The 21493-nt window shown below is 64.7% G+C and overlaps 1 protein-coding gene across 1 annotated transcript; it reads right to left on the reverse strand.

The window, feature by feature from the left end:
* Positions 1-1935: 1935 nt before the first annotated feature.
* ONECUT3 (one cut homeobox 3) lies at positions 1936-20101 on the reverse strand. Its single transcript, XM_072721936.1, has 2 exons — positions 18872-20101; positions 1936-2979 (listed from the first exon to the last, which is right to left on the reverse strand). The coding sequence occupies exons 1-2, from the start codon at positions 20049-20051 to the stop codon at positions 2690-2692; spliced, it is 1470 nt and encodes a 489-aa protein (XP_072578037.1). The 5' UTR covers positions 20052-20101; the 3' UTR covers positions 1936-2689.
* Between the last annotated feature and the right edge of the window lie 1392 nt (positions 20102-21493).

A 21493-nucleotide genomic window follows, 5' to 3' on the forward strand; every position in this document is an offset into this window, starting at 1 on the left:
AGAGCAGCGCAAAGGAGCACGACCCAACTGGAGCGTGAAACACAACCATGCGACACGGACCCCGGGGCCCCGCCCCGCCCCCCGCCCCCCAGCACATCAGCGTCAAGAAAGAGTACATTAGTCATGCAGCAAATCAAATTCCATTGTCTTTTTTTGGGATTTTTCTTACTTTTTTTTTCTTAAATTACATTTGAACACAGAACACATAGAATAATAAATACTCTTATCAGACACGACTCCAAAAAACGAGAAACAGAACACGCCGGAGAACAGAAAGGTACACTCTCTCTCTCTTCCTGCCTTTCCTAAAAGGACTCGTTTTGAGTAAGAAATCTGTAAACGCCGGTCCCCGCGCCCGCGGCCTCTGCTGTCGCCGCCTCGCCCGCGGCCTCTCACCACCCGGCTCGCTGCCCTGACATTCAATGTGTCTCCCACGGAACTCTTCAAAGAAATGACATACCATCGTCTGCAAAATTATAATTTAACGGTATAAAGCTTCAAGTCACGTATTCCAAAAACTAGCTAAGGATTTTTTTTTTTTATCACATAAACTATACATTAAATATTTTGAGGTATTTCAGAGAAAATTGTCAAAGGCTCTAAGGAGCTGTGCTGGAGGTGTCATTCCCTGCGTGGAGAATGGTCTTTGGTATTGTGACAACCAGCTGGGTGTTGGGGACAGCGGGGTGGGGCCCAAGGGGGCTCGGGAGCGGGTGGGGGAAGGCGTGTGTGTGTGTGTGTGTGTGTGTCTGTGTGTGTGCACGCGTGTGTGAGTGTTTGGGGGGTTGATGGGGGCCCGGGAGTCCAGGGATGCCTCTGTGCCCGGGCCCGGTGGGGCGTGACCGCCCTGACCACAGGTCACCAGAGCTCGACAGTTCCACCAGCAGCAGGGCCCCCCCAATTCCTAACTTTCCAACAGAGGCCACAACAGACACCTGTGGCGTGTGAGCCGCGGATCTTAAATGCTGGGGGAGCAGGCGCCTTCCCCAGCCCTGTCCCCCGCCAGCAGGTGCGCCGCCCCGGAGCCCCGGGGACAGCGGAGGTGCAAGGAGGGGTCCTGGCGCCCGCTCAGGGCAGCGGCGCGTGTGCGTGTGTGTGTGTTCGTGTGCGTGTGCGGGAGGAGTTGGTTGCTGAGCGGGGGACAGGGACGCTCAGGATTCTTCCCCAACACCCAGAGGTTCTAGAAGCATCACTCAGATCGGTTGCTTAAAAAGCTGGGAGAATAGCGAGTCGATAAGGACAAGAGAACATGTCACACACATCTTTGGTTCCAGAAAAAGGCACTCATCGACCTCAGTATCCTCTCTCCCTCTCTCTCCCCTCCCCTCCTTCTCTCCGTCCTCTCTCTCTCTCTTTCTCTGTCTCTCTCCCCCCGTCGAGGCGGGGGAGCGGGGCGCACCTGCGGGGCGCCCCCGGTCCCAGGCGCGGGAATTCCAGCATCCAGCACAGGTCCTTGGGGGGAATCTTTGGTATCGGGCGTGATTTATCCAATCACAGACAAGAACGTTAGAGTGAGGTAGCCTTTACCTGGGGGAGGGGGAGGGGGAGGGCATTTCTCTAGAAAAGTCTTTTGCATTCTCGAGGGGGGAGGGGCTGACTACCTCCCTGGGAGGCAGCGGGCGCGCGGGGGCTCGGGGGCTCGGTTCCTTCTCGCCTCCAGATGTTGAACGGTGGGGGCGGGGCTCTCGGCGCCGGCTGCCGGCCAGCCTGGGGGTCACCCGGAGGGGAGGCGCCGGCTCGGGGTGCCGCCCGGCGTCCCTTCTCACCTTTGCTTCGCCCTCCTCAATTTTTTTGGCAGAAAAAAAAAAAAAAAAAAAAAAAGGGCAAGCGGATTCCACCGTCTCCAGCGTCTTCCGTCCTGTCCCCTGGGAGAGAGTCTCAGCGCGGCTCGCCCCTGCCCCACCTTCGGGCCCAGCGCGGCACCCCCCCCCCCGCAGCGCCGGGCTTCTGGAAGGTTCCACGCGGGGCGCGCGCGCGGATTCCGGGTGGGCCCCCGCGCTCCGTCCGTGCGCCTCGTCCCCCGTGGAGCCTGGCTGGGGCGGCGCGGGCGGGCGGGCGGGCGGGTTTTCTGTTTCTGTTTCCCGATCCGTGTCTCCCTGTGTCATCAAGGTGCCTGAAGGTAAAGTGACCTGACGGGTCCGGGGGCGCGGGGGAGGCGTCTGGACTGTACCCGCATGTGTGCGCTGGCCGTCCGCTCCGGGGGGCGGGGGCCCCTCCCCAGACGTTAAGGCAGGCGATTCTTGGCACGAGGAACCCTGGCCGCCGGGGCGGGGGGTGGGGTGGGGTGGGGTGGGGTGGGGTCTCGGCTGTGGGCGGTGCTGCCGGCGGAGGGGCTGGTCTGGGGGCGGGGGGCGGGGCGCTGGAGGGACCCAGCCCCCGGGGTTTGGCGACTCTGGCAGGGGAGGGCCGCTGGGGAGGAGGGCTCCTCCGGCTGGGGAGGGGGGCCCGGCCGAGGAGGGGGGTGATTCTCAAAATTCCTTCTGTTAAATACCCGGTTTATATTTCTAGTATGTGCTTCTTGACCCGCTTTCGGGGACACGGGGGAGCCCTGGCTTTCGCAGGCCCTCTGCGTCCTGAAGGAGGGGGCTGGGGAGCCCCTCCTGCCGCCCCTCCCCTCCGGGGGGCGCAGGGCTCCCTTTGGCCTGGAGGGGAGGGGGCCCTTCTTGTGCACTGGGCGGCGCGGCGGGGCTCAGGCCTTGGAGAAGGCGGCGCTGCCGGCGGGGCCCGGGGGCGCGGCGCCCGGCTCCTCGGCCCAGCGGTTCATGCAGCGGCGCCGCGCGTTCATGAAGAAGTTGCTGACGGTGTTGAGCTCCAGGCCGAGCTGCTGCGAGATGGTGACCTGCATCTCCTTGGACGGCCGCTTGTTCTCCTTGAAGATGGCGATGAGCGTGCGCCGCTGCAGGTCGGTGAACACCAGGCGCTGCTTCTTGGGCTGCAGCGCGCGCTCCTTCTGCTGCTCCTGCTCCTTGCGCTTGCAGGCTGCGGGGGGGGGGGGGGGGGGGGGGGGCGTGGGGGACACAGAGACGGGACAGCGTCAGCGCGACCCCACCGCCGCCGGCGCTCAGGCCCCGCTTCCCCTGCTTCCTCCCTGAGGGGAGGCTCGGTGTAGACCCGGAGGAGAAGCGCGCCTTACCGGGTCCTGGGGGCGAGCCCGCCCGGTGACCCGGGGACCAGTCTGTGCCTCCTTCCCCGGCTGTGCTCCCGGGCCTGATGCGCGCAGGGGCGGGTCATCAGGCCCACAGTGCCACAGCCCTGCCTGGCACAGCTGAGCCCCCACCCCTGCCCCCACCCCTGGGCTTGGCCTCCCTCAAGTGCCCAAGGGATCCCCTGGAGCTGGGGGATCTAAGGAGGGGTGGGGGTCACGTAGGACCCAGCTCCCCCTCTGCGGCACAGAGAAGGCTGCCGGCTGATGGATGTTTGCCTATAGGAGGTGGCACCCCCTCAGGGCCCTGAGCAGGACCCCAGTCTCCTCTGGGCCCCAGCTCCACAGTGGAGCCCTCCCCTCAATGCAGCAGGGCCAGCCAGCGCTGGGGCGACCACCTCGCTCCAGGGCAGGGGTGGTGGGGAGGCTCAGGCACCAAACTGTCAGAGGCTCAAGTTCCCTGCCCTGCACGACCAGGGGCTGCACAAGGCACAGAGCCTGCCTCCCCACGACTCTCACCGGCCGCTGTCACCCCCACATGTGCTGGTGGTGCAGGCCACCCTAGGAGATGCCCCCACCAGCCCCCCGTGACCCACAGGGACCACACACCACAGTGGCGTATTTTGGTTCTGGAAGAGTCAGAACCAGATGGCGGGCCAGATCAATGTCCACACACGTCTGCAAAAGTAGATAAATCGTCCCTGTAGCGGTGGCTCATTTCTCAGAGACAACGGGTTCTCCCCTGAGATCCGACACCCCCTTCACTCCGCCTCCCTCTGACCTGAAACACTGCACTTCCAACAGCTCTTTCAGGTTTTATGGTTGAATAAAGGTTGTGTTTGGAGATTACTGGGTAGTTTAGAAAAGCCTCTAAGTGGGGGAAGGAGGAGGAGAAAGAGGGGAGAGAGGAGGGGAAGAGGAGAGGGGACAGGAAGCAGGAGGGGAGGAAGAGGAGGGAGGGAGAGAGAAATGGGAGGGAAGAGGGAGGAGAAACAGAGTAGACAAATGAGAAAAAAATGGTAGGAGGAGAGGGGGAGGACACTGTCAGAAGAGGCAAAGCTCTTGGAGGGTAAAAGTACTGTATCCACGAAACAAGAACAGGCTGCTATCCAACACAAAGGGCAACGAAGAGGGAAGGCTGTGCTCTTAGGAAGAAACCTGTAAGAGCTGGAAGGAATCAACATCAGGACTGGAAGCCAGAGCCAGGAAGCCGCCCCCATCCCCACCCCCACCCCCCCCCCCCGCCGGAAATAGTACACACAGAGATGGGAAATGGGAGAAAGGGCATAATACAGGGTGGATGGAGCAGGCCGGCCTTCTGATTCAGAGGCAACCGAAAACTGGACAAAAAGACTGCCAAGTAAAAAAAAAAAAAAGAAAGAAAGAAAAGAAAAGAAAAGACTGCCAAGTAAATAATGAAAAAGATCCATGTTTGGAGGACACAGGAGTCCCTGCGTAAGAGAGCCCACGAACACCTGGGTGGCTTGGTTGGTTAAGCATCTACCTTTGGCTGGGGTCCTGGTCCCCGGGTCTTGGGATGGAGTCCCCTAGGCTCCCTACTCAGAGGGGGGTCTGCTTCTCCCTCTGCCTCTGCCCCTCCCCCCACTCATGCACTCTCCCTCTCTCTCTCTTGCTCAAACAAGTGCACAGTAAAACACTTAAAAATAAATAAATAGATAAATAAGTGAGCCCAGGAAGTGCTCAACTCAATGGGTGAATAAAGATATGCCCTGAGGCTCATCCTTGTGACTTCTCTGAGACCCAGAGTGAGGAGAAGGTGGTAAAAGCTCCTGGGAGAGGAAAGCCGGATGTTCTGGGAGGGATGAGAGTCAAGTGGCTTTGGGCTTCTCAAAAACTAGGAGATGGTGAAGCAATGCCTTCAAAATTCTGACAGAAATTCTAGAATCGGATACGCAGCCAAACATCAAGCAGAAGGGTGGAGTGAAGACCTACTCAGCCAAATCAAGGCCTCCAAAAATCAACTTCTGTGCACCCTTTCTCAGGAAGCTCCTGGAGGATGTGTTTCACCAAAATGAGGAGGGAAATTAAAAAACAAAAATGTGCAGGGGCACCTGGGTGGCTCAGTGGTTGAGCATCTGCCTTCAGCTCAGGGTGTGATCCTGGGGTCCTGGCATGGAGCCTGCTTCTCCCTCTGCCTATACCTCTGCCTCTCTCTGTGTGTCTCTCATGAATAAATAAATAAAATCTTGGGATCCCTGGGTGGCGCAGCGGTTTGGCGCCTGCCTTTGGCCCAGGGCGCGATCCTGGAGACTCGGGATCGAATCCCACGTCGGGCTCCCGGTGCATGCAGCCTGCTTCTCCCTCTGCCTGTGTCTCTGCCTCTCTCTCTCTCTGTGTGTGACTATCATAAATAAATAAAAATTAAAAAAAATTCTTTAAAAAATAAAATAAATAAATAAAATCTTTATTTTAAAAAAGTGGAATCCAAAAAAAAGTGGAATCCAGGAAGTGAGACTCAACCTTCAGGAAAAGGGAAGGGTCCTCTGGATGACAAGGAGGACAGAGCCTAGAAGACTGTGGAACAGAGGCACCCAGGTCATGGAGTGCAGCCCCATCCAGCACCAAGGCAAGTGGAAAGGGGACATGACCTAATATGTATGGAAAAATCCTGAGTTGGTTTGCATTTTGTGTGGGGACTGTGGGAAGAACTTGTGATCGGCAACTACTAACTCCTGGAAAAACAAACAGTCAGATAAGAATTGAAAAATGCAATCCTAGTACTCTGTGTGGCTCAGCTGTGGACAATATTCACCGAAAGCATAACGATGTAACGCTGGGTATCGATTCAGGCAAAAGACTGTACGTGTAGTGCGAAGCTGGCAGAGGGAAGGGGTGTGGTTCGGATGTGCAAGGGCAAGGACGGGGAAGGGCACCGTGGCAGGTGAAGAGTGCACCAGGCAGCCCTTGGGGAGCAGGAACATATGCTCCTATTTTGTCTGCAAAAAGAAACCCCAGGGGGCACCTGGGGGGCTCATCGGTTGAGCATCTGCCTTTGGCTCAGGGCGTGATCCAGGGGTCCCGGGATCGAGTCCCACATCGGTTCCGTGAGGAGCCTCCTTCTCCCTCTGCCTGTGTGTCTGCCTCTCTCCGTGTGTGTCTCTCATGAATAAATAAATACCATCTTTTTTAAAAAGAGCTTTACACGTCAAGAACCCTGCACGTCTCTTATCTTTTACTCTTATGATAATTCCAGGAGGCAGGGATCCTTCTGATTTACTCAGAGAAGGGGAGCCACATGCTCAAGGTTGCGAGCAGGTCCCAGCAGGGGCAGGACCGGAGCCCAGAAGGGGAGGGAGGTAAGACACGGGTTCGGGGTTCCCCTCTTCCCCACCCAGCGCTCTCCCCTTCTCCAGTCAAGTCCTAATGGGGGCCCCAGAGGCCAGGGCAGGGGGAGGGGCTGGGCCAAGCAGAGTCATGAAAAAAACTTCGTGTTTTGTCGATCGCAGCAAAAAGAGGCTCCCCTCTCCCCCTTCCCAGTGTTCAATCTAATTACAGCTCCTCACAGCCCGATCGATCTGGGCTCCAGTCAGAGCTGTTTACCGGGAGCCGCTTTTGTCCTGCGTCCATCCCCCACAGGCCCGGAGCCCAGCCCGAGGCCAGCCCGGAGGCGGGGGGCACTGTCGCCATCACCACCCTCCCCTGGGCAGCACCCGCCCGGCACTCAGATGCCCCCACCGGCCGGCCAGGTCACCCCAAGCGGAGGGCAGGCTGTGGTGGGAGCCCCTTGGCGGACGCGCTGCCCACGGTGGGGCGGGGAGGGCGCCTGGGGGACCCGGACTTACCCACAGCGCCAACCACCGGCTTCCTACTGCGATGCCACCGCTATGGCCACCTCTTCCGCGATGGGCTCCACCGGGCACCGCCACTGTGGCTTCCACCTCCATCACCTCCGCCACCGTCACCTTCCCCATCACCTCCTCCACCACCTGCAGCCCTTCTGCCATCACCACCTCCGCCACCATCACCACCTCCACCTGCATCCCTTCCACCTCCATCACCTCCTCCTGCATCACCTCCGCCGCAGCCTCCCCTACCATCATCCCCTCCTCCACCATTGTCTCCACCTGCATCCCTTTCACCAACATTGCTTCTCCCATTGCCTCCCCATCGCCTCCCCATCATCTCCCCGTCACCTCCCCCATCGCCTCCTCCTGCATCACCTCCACCTGCATTGCTTGCTCTACCCTCTACTATCACTTCTGCTTCCATGGCCTCCTCCACCACCTGCGCCAATCCTATCATCATCGCCTCCTCCACCATCAGTGCCACCTCCACCTGCACCTCTGTCACCTCCGCCTCCACCATCACCAGCACCACCACATCTTCCAACACCATCACCTCCGTCACCTGGGCTTCCATCACCACACCTATGGCACCTCTGACCTCTGACCTCCTCTACTTGCCCCACCCTCATGGCCTCCCCTGCAGTCTCCCACACCACCTTTGTCTTTAGGGCTCTCCCTCCATCCCACCTCCTGTTACCCCACCTGCACCAGCACCTCCTCCACGCCCTTCTCCTCAAGGCAGAGCCCATCACAGGAGGACTCTACCCCGGGGCCTGTGCTTAGGGGACAGGGAGTGGCCCCAGGCACAGACCCTCACCACCAACCACGGTTGCCATGGCAGCTGGGGGAGGAACCAGCTGGCCACCAGACTTGCTCAGGGACCCTGGGCCAGCCGGTCCCCCAACAGGGCCTCAGGCTCCTCATTTGCAAAACCAGGACCCTCCGCCTAAGTCACACACGTCACACGTGTCACACACGTGTCACACACACTCCTCATTTGCAAAACCAGGACCCTCTGCCTAAGTCACACACGTCACACGTCCCTCAGCACGCTCAGCGCACCGTCACCACCCACCACCCCCACCCCGCCGCCTCTGCTCTCATCTCCACGGCCCCCTTTTCCTTTCCTTTATTTTCTTCATAGCATTACAGTGATGCCTCCACTCTATCTAGGGCCCCCCTCAAATGTGGGTTTGGGGCCCCTCTCCATGCCTCCAGGGACTCAGAAACTGATAATAAGAACACCAATTCGGAGATGCTCTGATCTTAGAGCGACTGGTGTCCCCCCCATCCCACCTCCCTCTGTCTTTTTGGAGTCCAGGGATGATGCTGGGCTGCGGCTGGGTCCTGGGGGGTCCCCCAAGGCCCTGGGAAGAGACTACAGGTGGCCCAGGAGAGACCACAGGCCTACTCCCAAGTCTGAGCTGCTCACGGGTACCCAGCCCCCGAGCCAAAGAGGGCCTGTCCCAGCCCAGGGTGGGGCTCCAGGGAGGAGGGGTGGGCTCCCTGGTCCTCATCCAGGTGGGAGTCAGGGTGAATGGGGGGACCCTTAAGTGCCACCTCAGACCCCCTGGACCGTTCCCCCATAGCCTCTCTGTTTTGCCTTCCTGGAAAGTGCTGGGGCTTGCAGACCATCTGGTCCCCCGGGTCCCCCCAAGGCTAGGAGGGCCGTCAGGCCCTGCCCCCCTGCAGTACCGCGCTGCATCCGCCCTCTGTGCCTCAGTTTCCTCAACTGAACGCTCTTAATCCTGGTCCCTGCCTCCCCCAGGGAGGGGAAGGGATTTAGCTAGAAACGTCCTGGACCCTGGATGGTGGGGGCTGAGACGAGGTTCTGGGGCCCCATCTAGGGGGTCTTGGGAAGAGAATGGCCATAAAGTCCCCTCCACCTCAGGCTCAACCTCAGACTTCTGTGTCTCCCAAATCTTCCGGGACAGGGCCCAGATGGAGAAACTGAGGTAGGGAGTAGGGATTTGGCAGCCTGGCCGAGGCCCAGGGCAGCGGTGACCTTCCCCCAGGAAACCCTTCTCTGGATCCCAGAAGAGCCCGGCTTGCTCCCCCCCCTCCCCAGTCCTGAGCTTGAGTTCCCTCCCCGATGGGAGACGACTTATACCCCCTCTACCCCTCGTGGCCCCCTGTGGGACCCCCCGGGGGCGACCCCTGGGCACCCTCCGCAGCGGGCACCCATCCGCAGTCAGGGAGGGAGCAGCTGAGGCGGCTGAGGTGGGGTCTCCCCTCCCCTGCCCCGGCCTGGCAGGTGGGGGACAATGGGCAATGTGGTCTGCAGGGCAGGGAGCAGGGTCGCTGGTTGGTCACCCCCATCTTCTCGCAGATGCGCTATTCCTTCTCTCCCTCCTCCCCTCCTCTCCCTCTTCCCATCCACTCCTCCTTCCCTTCCTCCCTCTCCCTCCTCCTCTCACTGCTCCTCTCCTCCCCCTCCTCCCATCCCCTCCCCCAGAGGTGCTCGGTGGGGGGGTCGGTGCCTGGGGGCAGGGGAGTGCCGCTGCTGTGCCCGTCCTGGGCCATCCCTGGGCTGACCATTCGGGCATCTGTCTGTCGCCCCATCGTGTTGGGGTGTCCACGTGGAGCCGCCACGAGTGCCCAGCTGGGTGAGGGGCTACGTGGCAATGAGGTGTCTGCAGTGCACTTCACTACCATTGGGCCGGTGTCCACAGGTAAACAAACCACAGGGCCGTGAGCCCGGGGACCTCCTGTGACCCAGCAAGTCTGCAAGTGACAGGCAGGGGTGTGGGATCTGGAGGGTGCTGGGTGGGGAGAGGCCCCAGGGCGTGGCTGGGTCGCTGGGCAGTGGGGGAGGCCCCGGGGCCAGCGGACAGCAGCCTGACGCTTGCCTGCAGCCGGCCACGGGGGTGCAGGGGACACGGTGTGGTGAGGTGACACAGTGGGTGACAGCCAAGGCGGATGGTGCCCCAGGGGAAGTGCGGGCAGCCCAGGGAGCACCTAGGCCCTCAGGACGCTCCGTCCACCTGCCCGGCCCCGCCCACCCCCTTCACCAGCCCGGTCGGTGGGGACACCGGGCCTTGCACACACGCTCTGCGGACGTCGGTCTCCTGGTTCACCAGGACAATGAAGGCAGCGACCCCGTGATCCTGCCTGCGTCCTTGCGGGTCAGTCCCACCCTGCGGTGGCCGTTGTGAGGCTCAGGCACGCTCTCAATGTGCCCCCGAGCTGGACCGGCCCATTCCTTCCCTCCTTGCCTGCTTCAAACATTTATCAAGCGCCTACTGTGTGCCAGGTGCTGCTGGGGACAGCTGGGGCAGGACGCCCCCTCCCCTCCCGCAGCCACGGTCTCATGGGTAAGAGGGGTCACGCTAGTAATCCCACGGACACGGAGACGTGGAAAGCCAGGGCTGACTTGGTTCCCAAACAGGGTGCAGGCTCCCCCTCGGAACGGTGAGGGTGGGGTGGCACCGGGGCTCCGGGAAGGGGGAAGGTTTGAGCCCGGGGTTCTAGGAGGCCTCCAGGTGGGGCGGAGCTGGGGATGCAGCGCTGCGGGCCTGGGGACCCAGCCCAGGTCTCCGGTTGGGGGGAGGGCGTCTCGTGAAGCCCCACGACGACAGGGACGAGCCAGAGGGCCACCGGGAGGGCTGGGCTTGCCAGGGAAGGACAGCAGCCAGACCAGGGCACCAGAATTCAGCTGGGACACCGTGTGCAGCGGGCCCTCCTGTGTCCCCGCCTGCACCGAGCGCCTGTCCCTCCCCCCACCACAGTCCACCTGGGCACAGGCTCGGGTGTGCAGGGGTGTGGAGCAGGAGCCCGAGGGCTGTCCCCTCCCCTCTGGCCACCTCCTGTGCTCAGCTTAGGCTTCGCAGAGCAGACAATTCAATACGGAGCCTGGTCTCCGGCTGGGATGATGACCGGTTTCCTTGGCGACGCGTCCCGCCCCAGCCGCCAGCTGCCCCGGCCCCAGATGTGGGGAGCACAGATGCCCCCACCCCGACGGCTTGTCCCCACCGGGCTGAGCTGCCCTGGGCATCCGCCAAGGCCTCCCCAGCCCAGAGACGGTGGGTGACTTGCCCAAGGTCACACAGTGAGTCACCAGGAGAGGCCTGGAGTAGGGACACTGACCCTGTTTATCTACACTGTACCCCGGAGGGAGCCAGAAAGGGGCTCCTGCTGGGGGCGGAGTCATCTCCAAGGAGACAGGTGCACGGGCGGGCCCTGCCCTAGGCCAGGACCCTCAGAGACCTCGGCAGCCCGACCTCATCTGCCTTCCCCGGCGCCCACTCTGCCCCTCCCTCCCTCCCCCTCCCAGGCCTCCTGAGCGCACCTGGGCCAGCGCCCAGCCTTGGGGAGGCCTCCCCACTGCTCCGCCAGACGGGGCTTTAACGGCCACCTTTGCAGGGGAGTTCTGAGCCTTTCAAAGACTAATCAGGCAAATGAAGGACTTTGGGGCGCCCCTCCCACCACGGGCCGCCTGGGGTGCAGTGCACGGGGTGGGGGCCTGGGGTGTCTAGGGGCAGCTCACACTTAGACTGTCGGCCACGGAGAGTCCCCCCCATTCAGACACCCTCGCACAGGGGCAGACCCGCTGGTGCGCGGACACACCCGGACCCAGCCTGCGCACGGCTTGGATTTTTAAAAACCTATTAAGAAGTCACCGAGGCAGCGGTTGAAAATAGATTTGAAAAAGATGACGGGAAAGGAAGCAGTGATAAGAAAGAAAAGAACAGAGAGGCCAACCCAGAAAGGGGGGCGTGACCCGGCTCGTCAGTGATTAGGACACTAGTCAACAGATCAACTCCCAGAACCGGGTTCCCTGCGCCCTTGCGTTCACCTGCGCGGGTGGGGTGGGGAGAACCGTCTGGACCGGCCTGACTGTCCTCCGGGAAGGGGGTGGCCGGGGGGGCCGGGGGACAGGGGGATGGCCCACGAGAAGAGTAGCCAGCAGACCCTGGAGGCTCTCTCTCTCCTGCTGTGGAAAATTCTGGGTGTCGAGGAGGCGGAAGCCAAACAGAACCGGGCTTTCTGTCCAAAAAGAGGAAAAGGAAAACCGGAGGAAGGCGCCCTGGGAGCGGCGGGAGTAAGGGCAGCCTCCGGGAGAAGCGGACACTGCTCGCAGGAAGGCGGGTGACGGAGGAGCCGTCCTGCTCTATAAATTTGGAGCCAGGCGAATGTGTCCAGGGTTGGAAATAATACGGGGGGCGGGGCGGGCTTTGTGGAGGCCCCACTGCTGGGCCTGGGGACTCCAGTCTCCATTTGGGAAGTGCACAGGGGGAAGCCACTGTCCACGGTCACTGGCGTCACCAGCATCGCAGGCCGCCACCTGGCCCAGTCCCGCGCCCTGCGCTCCCTGCTGCCCTGGCCTGTGTGTCCTGCAGGGCTCTGGGCCTCTGTGGGGCTGCGCGCACCCCGCCAGGCTGCGGAAGGCGAGGGCGCTCCAGACTCCTCTCCGCTTTAGGGGACCCCCCCACCCAGCAGAGGACAGTCGTGCAGAAGGCGGCACACCTCCCGGTGGCGGTCGCCTCGCAGGGGACATTGAGGCGCTGACACCTCCCCCAACATGGAGCTGGGGCCCCTGCTGCCCCGTTTTCACCCTCCCCGTCACTGTAGGTGGACGCGACCCCCTCTCAACCCCCACGCACTGGGGAGTGTGTCCAGCGACTGCATAGATGCGGGAGAGACAGGTGCTCCAGCGAGCCCAGCTGGCGCGCATGGACGGCTCCCGGTGGCCACACGGGTCCCAGGAGAGACGGGGACCCTTCCCGCGGTCCAGTGCCGCAGGCCGCCTCAAACAGGCCAGATCCGGATCCGAGCACGGAGAGGGTCGGGTTCCTGAGCCTGAATCTGCGCCCGGTTGTCCCGCTGTGAACGTGGGCAGGTCTACACCAGCCTCCGGCGCACCTCCATCTGCAGCCCGCACCTCCCTTCCGCAGTCTGTGCTGGTCGCCAGCGCCTCTCCTTGGCCCTGTGTCCATGTGCTGGGAATCTGTGACTTGTTGGGTCTAAGGGGACCCCTCCCCACGTCTGCGCACAAGGCAAGAGTCCACGGGCAGGACGTTTTCGCTTCCCAAGTGCACCCACACCTACACCCGCTGTGCAGAGGGGAAACTGAGGCCGCAGGTGCCCTGCGCCGCCCGAGGTGGGGGGGGGGCTCCAGGCAGCCCCTGGCTCCCGGCCTCGCCTGTCCCCTCCCCCACAGCGCTGCCGTCCTTATTGATCAGGGGCCGCATTTAATTAAAAACTTGATTCAGACCAGCCAGAGCTGCCCGGGTAGCTGGGCTTGCTGCTCCATACAAAGGCGCAGGCAGGGCAGCCGCAGGGCCAGCAGCCCAGGCCGCGCAGCTGCCCGCGCCTCCCCGCGTGTCCTTTGTCCTCAAGGGTCCAGCAGCGGAGTTAGGGCGCCCGGGGGCCGTGGGCAGGGAGCTTCCCCTACATCCCGCGGCTGCGAGGGGCTGCGTGGCAGGACGCTGAGCAGGCGTGTGATGAGCCCCAAAGTGACCGCAAGGAGCCCCCTCCAGCTTTGAAGGAGCAGCACCGGGGATGGGAGTGGGCCGCCCGGAGCTGGGTGGGTCGCTCAGACTAGAGTGGTGATGGCTGATGGGGAAGCAGCATAGGAAAGGGAGAGAAGTTGGCGAGGAGAGTGCCCGTTCGGGATTTCAGGCGAAGGGGATTTCAGAGTAAAGGAGTAAGAAACCAGCTTCACCCCCGCGCCCTGCAGGCTTGTCAATGTGCTTAAGTGTGGTGTGGGGGGGTGTTGATGTGGGGGTGACCACCCCGTCCTGCAGGCGGGGAGGGGGCATTGGGCTCCAGCAGGGCTGGAAAGCCGAGGCTGGGCCCAGACTTACCCAAGGGGCAGCTTCAGGGAGAAGCAGACGCAGGGATCCAGGGGTGGCTGTGGGCGGATGCGAGGGAGCTGGGGCCTGGGCCCCGCACCTGGTCCGTGGGGGCCCACGTGGGTGCCGTCACCCGTGGAGGGGCCGAGGAGAAGCCGCAGGCTGGGCCAGCCACCCCACCGCCCACCTGCGGTCAGGCCGCTTACAGACCAGAACTTGCCGTGACCTTGACAGATGCCCAACTGTCCTTGGCGTCAGGGCACTGAGGCCTCTGCCAGCCTTTGTCCCCGCTGGACCACCCACCTGGAGCGTCCCCCCATTTGCAGGAGGTGGGAGCCCGGGCCTCTCAAGCTCTGAGGTAGCCCCTCTGGACTCAGCCCCCGGCACCCCGTTTCCCGCGGGGAACGGACTCCGTCTCACAGGGTGTGCCGGGGAAGGGGGGAGCTTGGGCAACTGCCTTCCTTTCTCGAGCCTGGGCCTCGGCCTGCTGGTCTGCAGAGTGGGCACAACAATCACATCCAGCCTAAGTGGTCATTCCAGATGATTCCATCTCTCATCCCTGGTGGCTGAGCCAAGGAGAGGGGGAGGGCCTCAGGCCCCCCAGGCAGCCCCCTCCCCATCTGAGAGCCTGCCCTCCCCTCTGCCCCCTGTCTGCGTGGCAGGGACACAGAAGCACTGAATAGGGGCAGGGTCCTGTGGTTTGGAGGAGGGCCTGATGTGTGTGTGGGGGGGACCTAGGGTTACCCTGGGCATATTGCAGAGCTCACACAATCCCAGAAGTGGTCCCCATCACTCCATGCACCCCTGTGGGGGCTTGAGGGGTCCCCTGCAGACCCGTCTCCCTGTCCACTCTCTGCATCTCCAGATCCCGGGTGCCCTGGGCCCCCCTGAAGATGAGGAAACCTGTGCACATGGGGAGCAGTTAAGCAAGGTGACCTCAGGGTGCAGAGCCCGTGGGGGCACCCCCAGGGCCGTCACAGGGAGCCATTGATTAGAAAAACCTCAACAAGCGCCCACGAGGTGGCATCTTATTCCATCCACTTCTCAGATGAGGAAACTGAACCTTGGACCCTCACCCCACCTGTCAGTGAGGGAGCCCAGGGGTCCCAGGTTTTCAAGGCCCCCGCTGGGAGGTCTGGCGGGATGTGTAAGAGGCGTGGGCCCCATGCTGCTCACGCGGAGGTTTTTACAGAGGTGCAGGGGTCCTGGGGGTGCTCACGGAGGCTGCACAGCCAGCCCCCCCAGGGGGACGCTGTTGGACTTTGTGGGCTGGGTCCCTTCCTGTTCAAGACCCCGGCCCCCCAGTCTGGGTAGAGCTGCAGAGTGGAAGCTGGGTGGGTGCAGGGGGAGGCTGGGGGGCACTGCAGCCTTACCCTGGTGGAGGAGCCCCTTTGCCTTTTCCTGTCCGTTACCCTCCCCTCCAGACCCGCAGCCTGGCCCCACGCCGCCACCCCCCCTCAGGAACTTGGTTCCAGACATGGTCCCCTCCCTGCCTCAGTTTCCCCTTGCTGGTCTCCACCACCCCTCAGGGCTGTGGGCACCTGACTCACCAGCGAGGCAAGAAGGAGGCCAATCGCCTCCATCCGGTATTTATTTTATATATATTTTTTCTGATCAGTTACAAAACATACTTTTCCTCCAGAGTTGCAATTTAAACAATATTTGAAGCCGGCCAAAGCTATCGACCCGCGGCGGTGATGAATTAGAGACGGTAATTCGAATTCATCGACCACCCCGCCCCAGAGCCGAGAGCCCCCCTCCCCCAGGCCCCCCCAGAGTCACTGCTTGAGCTGGAGCCAGGGAGGCTTCCGAGAGGACCCTGGGTGGGGTGGGCAGATGAGGCCCCCAGCAGCGGTTAGGGGGCTGCAGGATGGGCCTTCCGGACTCGCGGGTCCCGTCCCAGAATCTCGGACCCAGAACCTTCTGGCTCCCCCGCCCCCGCCCCCGTCCCCGCACACACATTTTACAGATGGGTAGACTGAGGCGCACAGAGCAGGGGGGGCACCCTGGGGCCCCCTGGCCGGATTCCTCAGGTGCCTCACAGAAGCAAAGCCACCAGCCCTTTGCCCCGGGCCCAGATCTGGGAAGGAGGGAGGTGGGAAGCTGGGGGGCGGTGGGGACCCACCGGGCTGGGGGGACCCCGCGCGACCGCCCTCCGCGGCCCCCCTCTTCTCGGAGCTTTCCCGTCTCTGCCTCTGTCTCTCTCCCTTTCTCTTTGTCTTTCTCTTTCTGCTTCGGTTTCTCTTCCGTCCCCCTCTTTGTTTCTGCTTCTCCGTCTCTCCGTCTCTCCAGTTTTATCTTCTCTCTCTCTCTGTTTTGTCTCTGTCTCTCCCCACCCGTCTCTGCCTCCACGAGTCCATCTCTCCACGTGGGTCCTCCTCCCTCATGGGCCCTGTCTGTCTCGTGGCCCCTGTGCCTGCGGTCACCGGGTGGCCCCGCCGGAGGCAGGAGAGCGGAGCACCGGGCAGGGCCTGTGGGGCTGCGAGTCCTGCGGGATGGGAGGTGGGAGTGTGCAGGAGGAGGGTGGGGGGGGTCCGGGAGTGTGCAGGGGGGTTGGGGTGCCCGGGAGTGTGCAGGGGGGTGGGGGGGTCCGGGAGTGTGCAGGGTGGTGGTGGGGGCAGAGTGTGCAGGGGGGTGGGGGGCGGAGTGTGCAGGGGGGTGGGGGGGCCCCCGGGAGTGTGCAGGGGGGTGTGGGGGCAGAAGTGTGCAGGGGGTGAGGGGGGCCCGGGAGTGTGCAGGGGGAGGCGCGGGCTGAAGTCCTCCAGGCCAGGAGCCGGGCGCGGGGCCGGGGAGGGGACGCCCCGCTGCCTCCCCCTAACCGGGGCGATTTGCCGCCACTTAACCGCTTTTCATTTGCGCAGCGACCGGAACTAAAGGCCTCTGAGCCGCCGGCGCCTAATTACCCCTCGCCCTGGGCCGCCGCCACCTCTAACTCTCAGGCCGAGCCCCGCGGAGTGGACGTGGCCCGGAGCGCGCGGTTGCGAGCCCGCGGGTGGGTGCGGTCACCGCGTGGGCAGCGGCGGGAGGAGCAGAGTCCCAGGCGGAGCACCCCGCCCCAGGCGCGACCCCTGCGCTCCCCCTCACCCCTCAGGCGCTCCTGACCCCACCACGGATTCGATTTTCCTTCTTCAGAAGGGGAAATTGGGGCGCGGAGGTGAGCCTGCTGCCACAGCCACAAGAACCCAGGAGGCCAGGCCAGGATGCCAATGAGGACTCAGTTTCCCCTCTTGCAGTGCTACCAGCAGTCGGAAGGGACGCCCCAAGTGCACATGGGCCTCTGCGGGGTTGCCTGACCCGCGATCTGTGTGTCTGTGGCTTGGGGGGCCCTGGCGCACCCTCCGGGGAGCCCTGAATTGTGTGGCCCCATACGTGTCTGTGAGAAAAATGGAAAGTGGCCTCCGTTCTTTGGGGGTGCACCCAAGCCAGACACCATGTCCCCCAAAATACATGCGCTGGGGGGGGAGGTAGAAGGTGGCTGCTATGGCCATATATGTAATGCCCCGTCGGCCAGGTCTGGAGGATGTCACTTAGTGTCTAACACCTTAGAGCCCTGCGGGGCATGCGGGTGTTTAGGCTACCACTGTCACCTCTGTGGCACAGCAGGCTGTGGCTGTGTGTTGGTGTGACTAGCGTGCTCCGTGAGCACACCCGCGTCCTTGCACGGGTGACCGGGAGCAGGCTTTCCCTTCCACAAAACCCGCCTAGGTTCCTAACGCCATTTCTAACGTGTCACGGCGACCTCCCCGCACGCTGGGTCACCTGCCACAGAGCAAGGAGAATTTATTTTCCTGTTCCCTCAAGTGAAGAATCTAAGAAGCCTATGGGAGGCTCAGCTTGTGACTTCACTCCGCAGAAGGGGAAACTGAGGCCAGGTGTGAGTGCAGGCTCCCTGGGGTTGCCCAGTATGCCGGGGGAGGGGAGGAACGAACACAGACCCCTCTCCATCCCTCAACCTACGCCCCCCTCCAAGCCCCCTCCCTCGCCGGGTGGACTCGTGACACAAATCCTTCCCCCCTCCCTGCTCCAGGGGCGCCTAGTTTGAGAGGCAGCCACTCCAGCGCCACTTGCCCCTGTGTGCAGAGAAGCGATCGATCCAGAGCCCGAGCCGGCTATTGTCCCCAAGGCAGGGGCGGCCGCAGCCCCCTCCCCCTGCCGCCAAGGAAAGACACCCCCTCCGGGGCAGGCCCATCCTGGTGACAGTGGCAGGGGCTGAACTGCACCCCACAGGCACCCAGGAGAAGGGAGCCCGGCCAGGCCGCCTCGCCAGGGGCAGGTGTGGACACAGCTGCTGCCAGCTGGGAGGGGGGAGGGAGCTTGGTCCCCAAGGGCCCGGGGCTGAGAGTCAGCCAGAGAGAGGGACCGAGAGGGGACGGAGAGTGGGAGACGGAACGAGGAGCGGGAGCACAGCCAGAGCCGGTGAAAAATAAATAGACGCCGGTTTGCCCCGACAGAGGTGGAGACGAGGGAAACAAGGGAAAAGCCGGGCGGGGGGGCGGGGGGCGCGCACCCGAGCCCTGGCACCCGCGCTCTGCGGGCGGGCGGCCGGGGTGTGAAGGCCTCCGGGCTTGGGGCGAGGGTCCCCGGGGCCGCCCCTCCCCCGCGCTCCGGGTGACCTTTGCCAGCGGCCGGAGAGGGGGAGGGGGCTATCGATCGCCCAGGCCGAGCTACAAAGAAGCGCGCTCTGGGCCGAGGGCTGAGCGCGGGCCCGGCCTGGCCGCCTGGCGCCGCGGCCGGTGGGGTCCGATCTCGCCCGAGCGGGAAGCGCAGCCGGGCCTTGCGGGAGGAGGGGAGTGGCCCCGGGGCTGCGGCGGCGCCTCCAGCCGCCCCCTGCACACGCCACACACACAATGAGCGACCCTGCAGGCGGCCTCGGGGACCCTCCCCACAGTGTGGAGGGAGCCGGGGACCCCTCCCCAGCCGGGAGGGCCGGCGGGCTGCGGGGGGGCGAGGCGGCGCAAGCCCTTTCTCCCTTTCGGCGGCGACAGTACGGACGGGCAGGGGACAGGTCGCACTCCGGCCTCCTGCCGGGGCGTCCTGGGCCCGCGGGAGAAGGGGCTGGGGTGCCCCGCGGCCCCCCTGCTCGGTGCCCGGGAGGCCGAGCCAGCCCGGCCGGTGCGCCGCGCTCCTACCTGCGAGGCGCAGCGCCGACATGCGCTGGAACTCGGGCTCCTGCAGCCACTTCCACATCCTGCGGAAGGTCTCCCGGCCCGACTTGAGCTTGCTCCAGGGCTTGGGGTTGCGCAGCAGGTCGGAGAGCGTGCCCTGCGAGCGGCACAGGATGCGCTGCGCGAAGATGGCCTGCGGGATGCTGTAGCGCTTCAGCTCCGCGGTGATGCGCTGCGCCACCTCCTTGGTGTTGATCTCCTCGGCCGCCGCGCCCGCCCCGGGGCCGCCGCCGCCCGCGCCCGGGCCGCCGCCGCCCGCGTGGGACCCGTGCGCCCCCGCGGCCGCCAGCCCGCCCAGCGGCGCCAGCAGCCCCGCGGTGCCCCCGCCGCCCGCGCCGCCGCCGCCGCCGCCGCCGCCTCCGGGCAGCCCGCGAGCCAGCGCGTCCTCGGCGCGCCCCAGCAGCGCGGCGTGCGGCTCGAAGGCGGCGGGCGGCAGCAGCTTGTCCCCGGCCAGGTGGCCCGGCGCGCCGTAGGCGGCCAGGGGCGGCGGCGGCGGCGGCGGCGGGGGCTGCGGGGCGCCGTGCAGCGCGGGCGGCAGCGCGTTGGGCAGCGGCGACAGCGGCGACCCCATGGCGGGCAGCTCCTTGCCGTAGGGCCCGTACAGGTGGCCCACGGAGGCCAGCGCCGCGCGCTCGTCGCGCATGAGGGTGAAGCTGCCGCTCACGCTGGCCGCCAGGCGCTGCGGCGGGGGCGGCGGGGGCGGCGCGGCCGCGGGGTGCGGGTGTGCGTGCGGGTGGCCGCCGTGCGCCCCGGCCACCGCCGCCGCCGCGTGCTGGTGGAACTTGTCGGCCACGGCCGCGAGCGGCGGCAGGTGCTGCAGGGGCGTGAGCGTCGTGTAGGTGCCGCCCAGGCCGGGCGCCTCGCAGGCCATGCCCATGGCGGGGTGCAGCGGGCCCGCCAGCTCCCCGCGGAAGTCGGCGCCGCCGCCCGCGCCGCCCGCGCCGCCCGCGCCCCCGGCGCCCCCGCCGCCGCCCCCGCCGTCCAGCAGGCTCGCCATGCCCGCCACCAGGCCCGCGCGCCCGGGCGCCACCAGGCCGCGGTGCTGCGCCGCCGCCGAGCGCGCGTGGCCCGGGCTCAGCAGCTCGCCCGCCTGCGCGTGGGCCACGCCGTGCAGGCCCCCCAGGCTCTCCAGGCTCAGCTCCATGCTCGGCCGCCGCCCGCCGCGCGCTCCTCGGCGCCGGCCGGCGCGCTCAGGGCCGCCGCATGGCCCCCGCCGCTCCCCGGTGGCTGCGCGAGGCTGCCCGGCTGCGCGGCGCACCGCCCGGCCCGGCTGCGAGCGCGGCCACCAGGATGTGGCGGGGGAGCGGCCGCCGGCGCCCGGGCCCGGGTCTGACGTCAGCACCCCCGCCCACCGCTCCCGCCGCCGCCTCCGCCTCGCTCCCCGCCCGCCCCGGCCCCCTCGAGCGCCGGGCGCCCGCCGGGCCAGGCTCGGGCTCCGGGCTCCGCCGACCGCGCACCTGGGGAGGGGTTCCCAGGGCACACTGTGCCCCCAGGTGCGGCTGCGGGCTCTGTGTGCGGCTCTTGGCACAGGTCAGGAGGCTACTGTCCCGCCCGCCGCCCCCCAAGTCCACCTCCAGGGAGTGCGTAGCAATGTGGCTGGGTGGGGGCCACTTCCACGGGCGCACACAGACCGGGGAGGCAGGGTCCCCTGCAAGCTCGGCCTCCCCTAACCGGCACTGGACAGGGAGTCACAGCCCCTTCCCGCCTCTCCAGGGGATGCTGCTGAAAACCCGGTCCTCAGGGGCTCTCTGCCCGCAGTGTCTGGAGCTGCTCCTGGGCCTCAGTTTCCCTAGCTGTACAGTGCAGCACCGGACCTCCAGGGTGCCAAAGGCACCTCCCATGGACAAGCTCTCCTAGTTTCCTCCATCTCCAGCGTGGGAGCAGCTTGGGGGTGACCCTTAAAGGCCCCTGTCCTTTTCCAGCACAGGGGGGCAGAGAAGATGTCTTCTCTCCTTCCTAGGAAGCCTCCGTGTCCAAGGCCAAGGTTGCTCTTTTGGGTGGGGGCGTGAAGGTGCTCCTTTCCCCACCTGGAGACAGTTGAGGCCCAGGGACACCTGAGAACTGGGAAACACAGGGAGGCTCCCGCCCTCAGAAGGACGACCCCTTCCGGGATCCCTCCAGTGGGGTAAGAGGTGGATCACAGAGGGGGAAGCCCCCATGACCAGGCCTGTCACCAAAGACTGCCTCTGTCTCAAGGCCAGAGTGGGGAGGGCATCCCCAAATCAACCCCACCCTTTAACCTTTGGGGGGAAAGCCAGTGAGGCCTCTGCTGGAGCCCCCACCCACCCCCAGGCAGGCCCATCTCAGCAGGGACGACCTGGGCTGTAAGCTGCTGCTGGGGGGGGGGGGCGTGGGGGGAGGGAAAACCCTGGCAGGGAGCCAGCCCCCACTCCATGCAAACCCCTCGCCCCCCTCCACCCCCCTTCACCACCACTCCCCTCCCCTGTGGATGTGGAACAGGGCTGAGCTTGGCCCCTGTGCCAGGGCCCTTTCTGTGTCTGCCTTCCCCTCCGTGATGGGGGGCTGCTCTCCTGCCCGCTACCTTTGAGCCAGCTGGGGGACGGGTGCTGTCTCTAAGCGCAAGGG

This window comes from Vulpes vulpes, chromosome 9 (assembly GCF_048418805.1).
Source record: "Vulpes vulpes isolate BD-2025 chromosome 9, VulVul3, whole genome shotgun sequence".
Lineage (NCBI taxonomy): Eukaryota > Metazoa > Chordata > Mammalia > Carnivora > Canidae > Vulpes > Vulpes vulpes.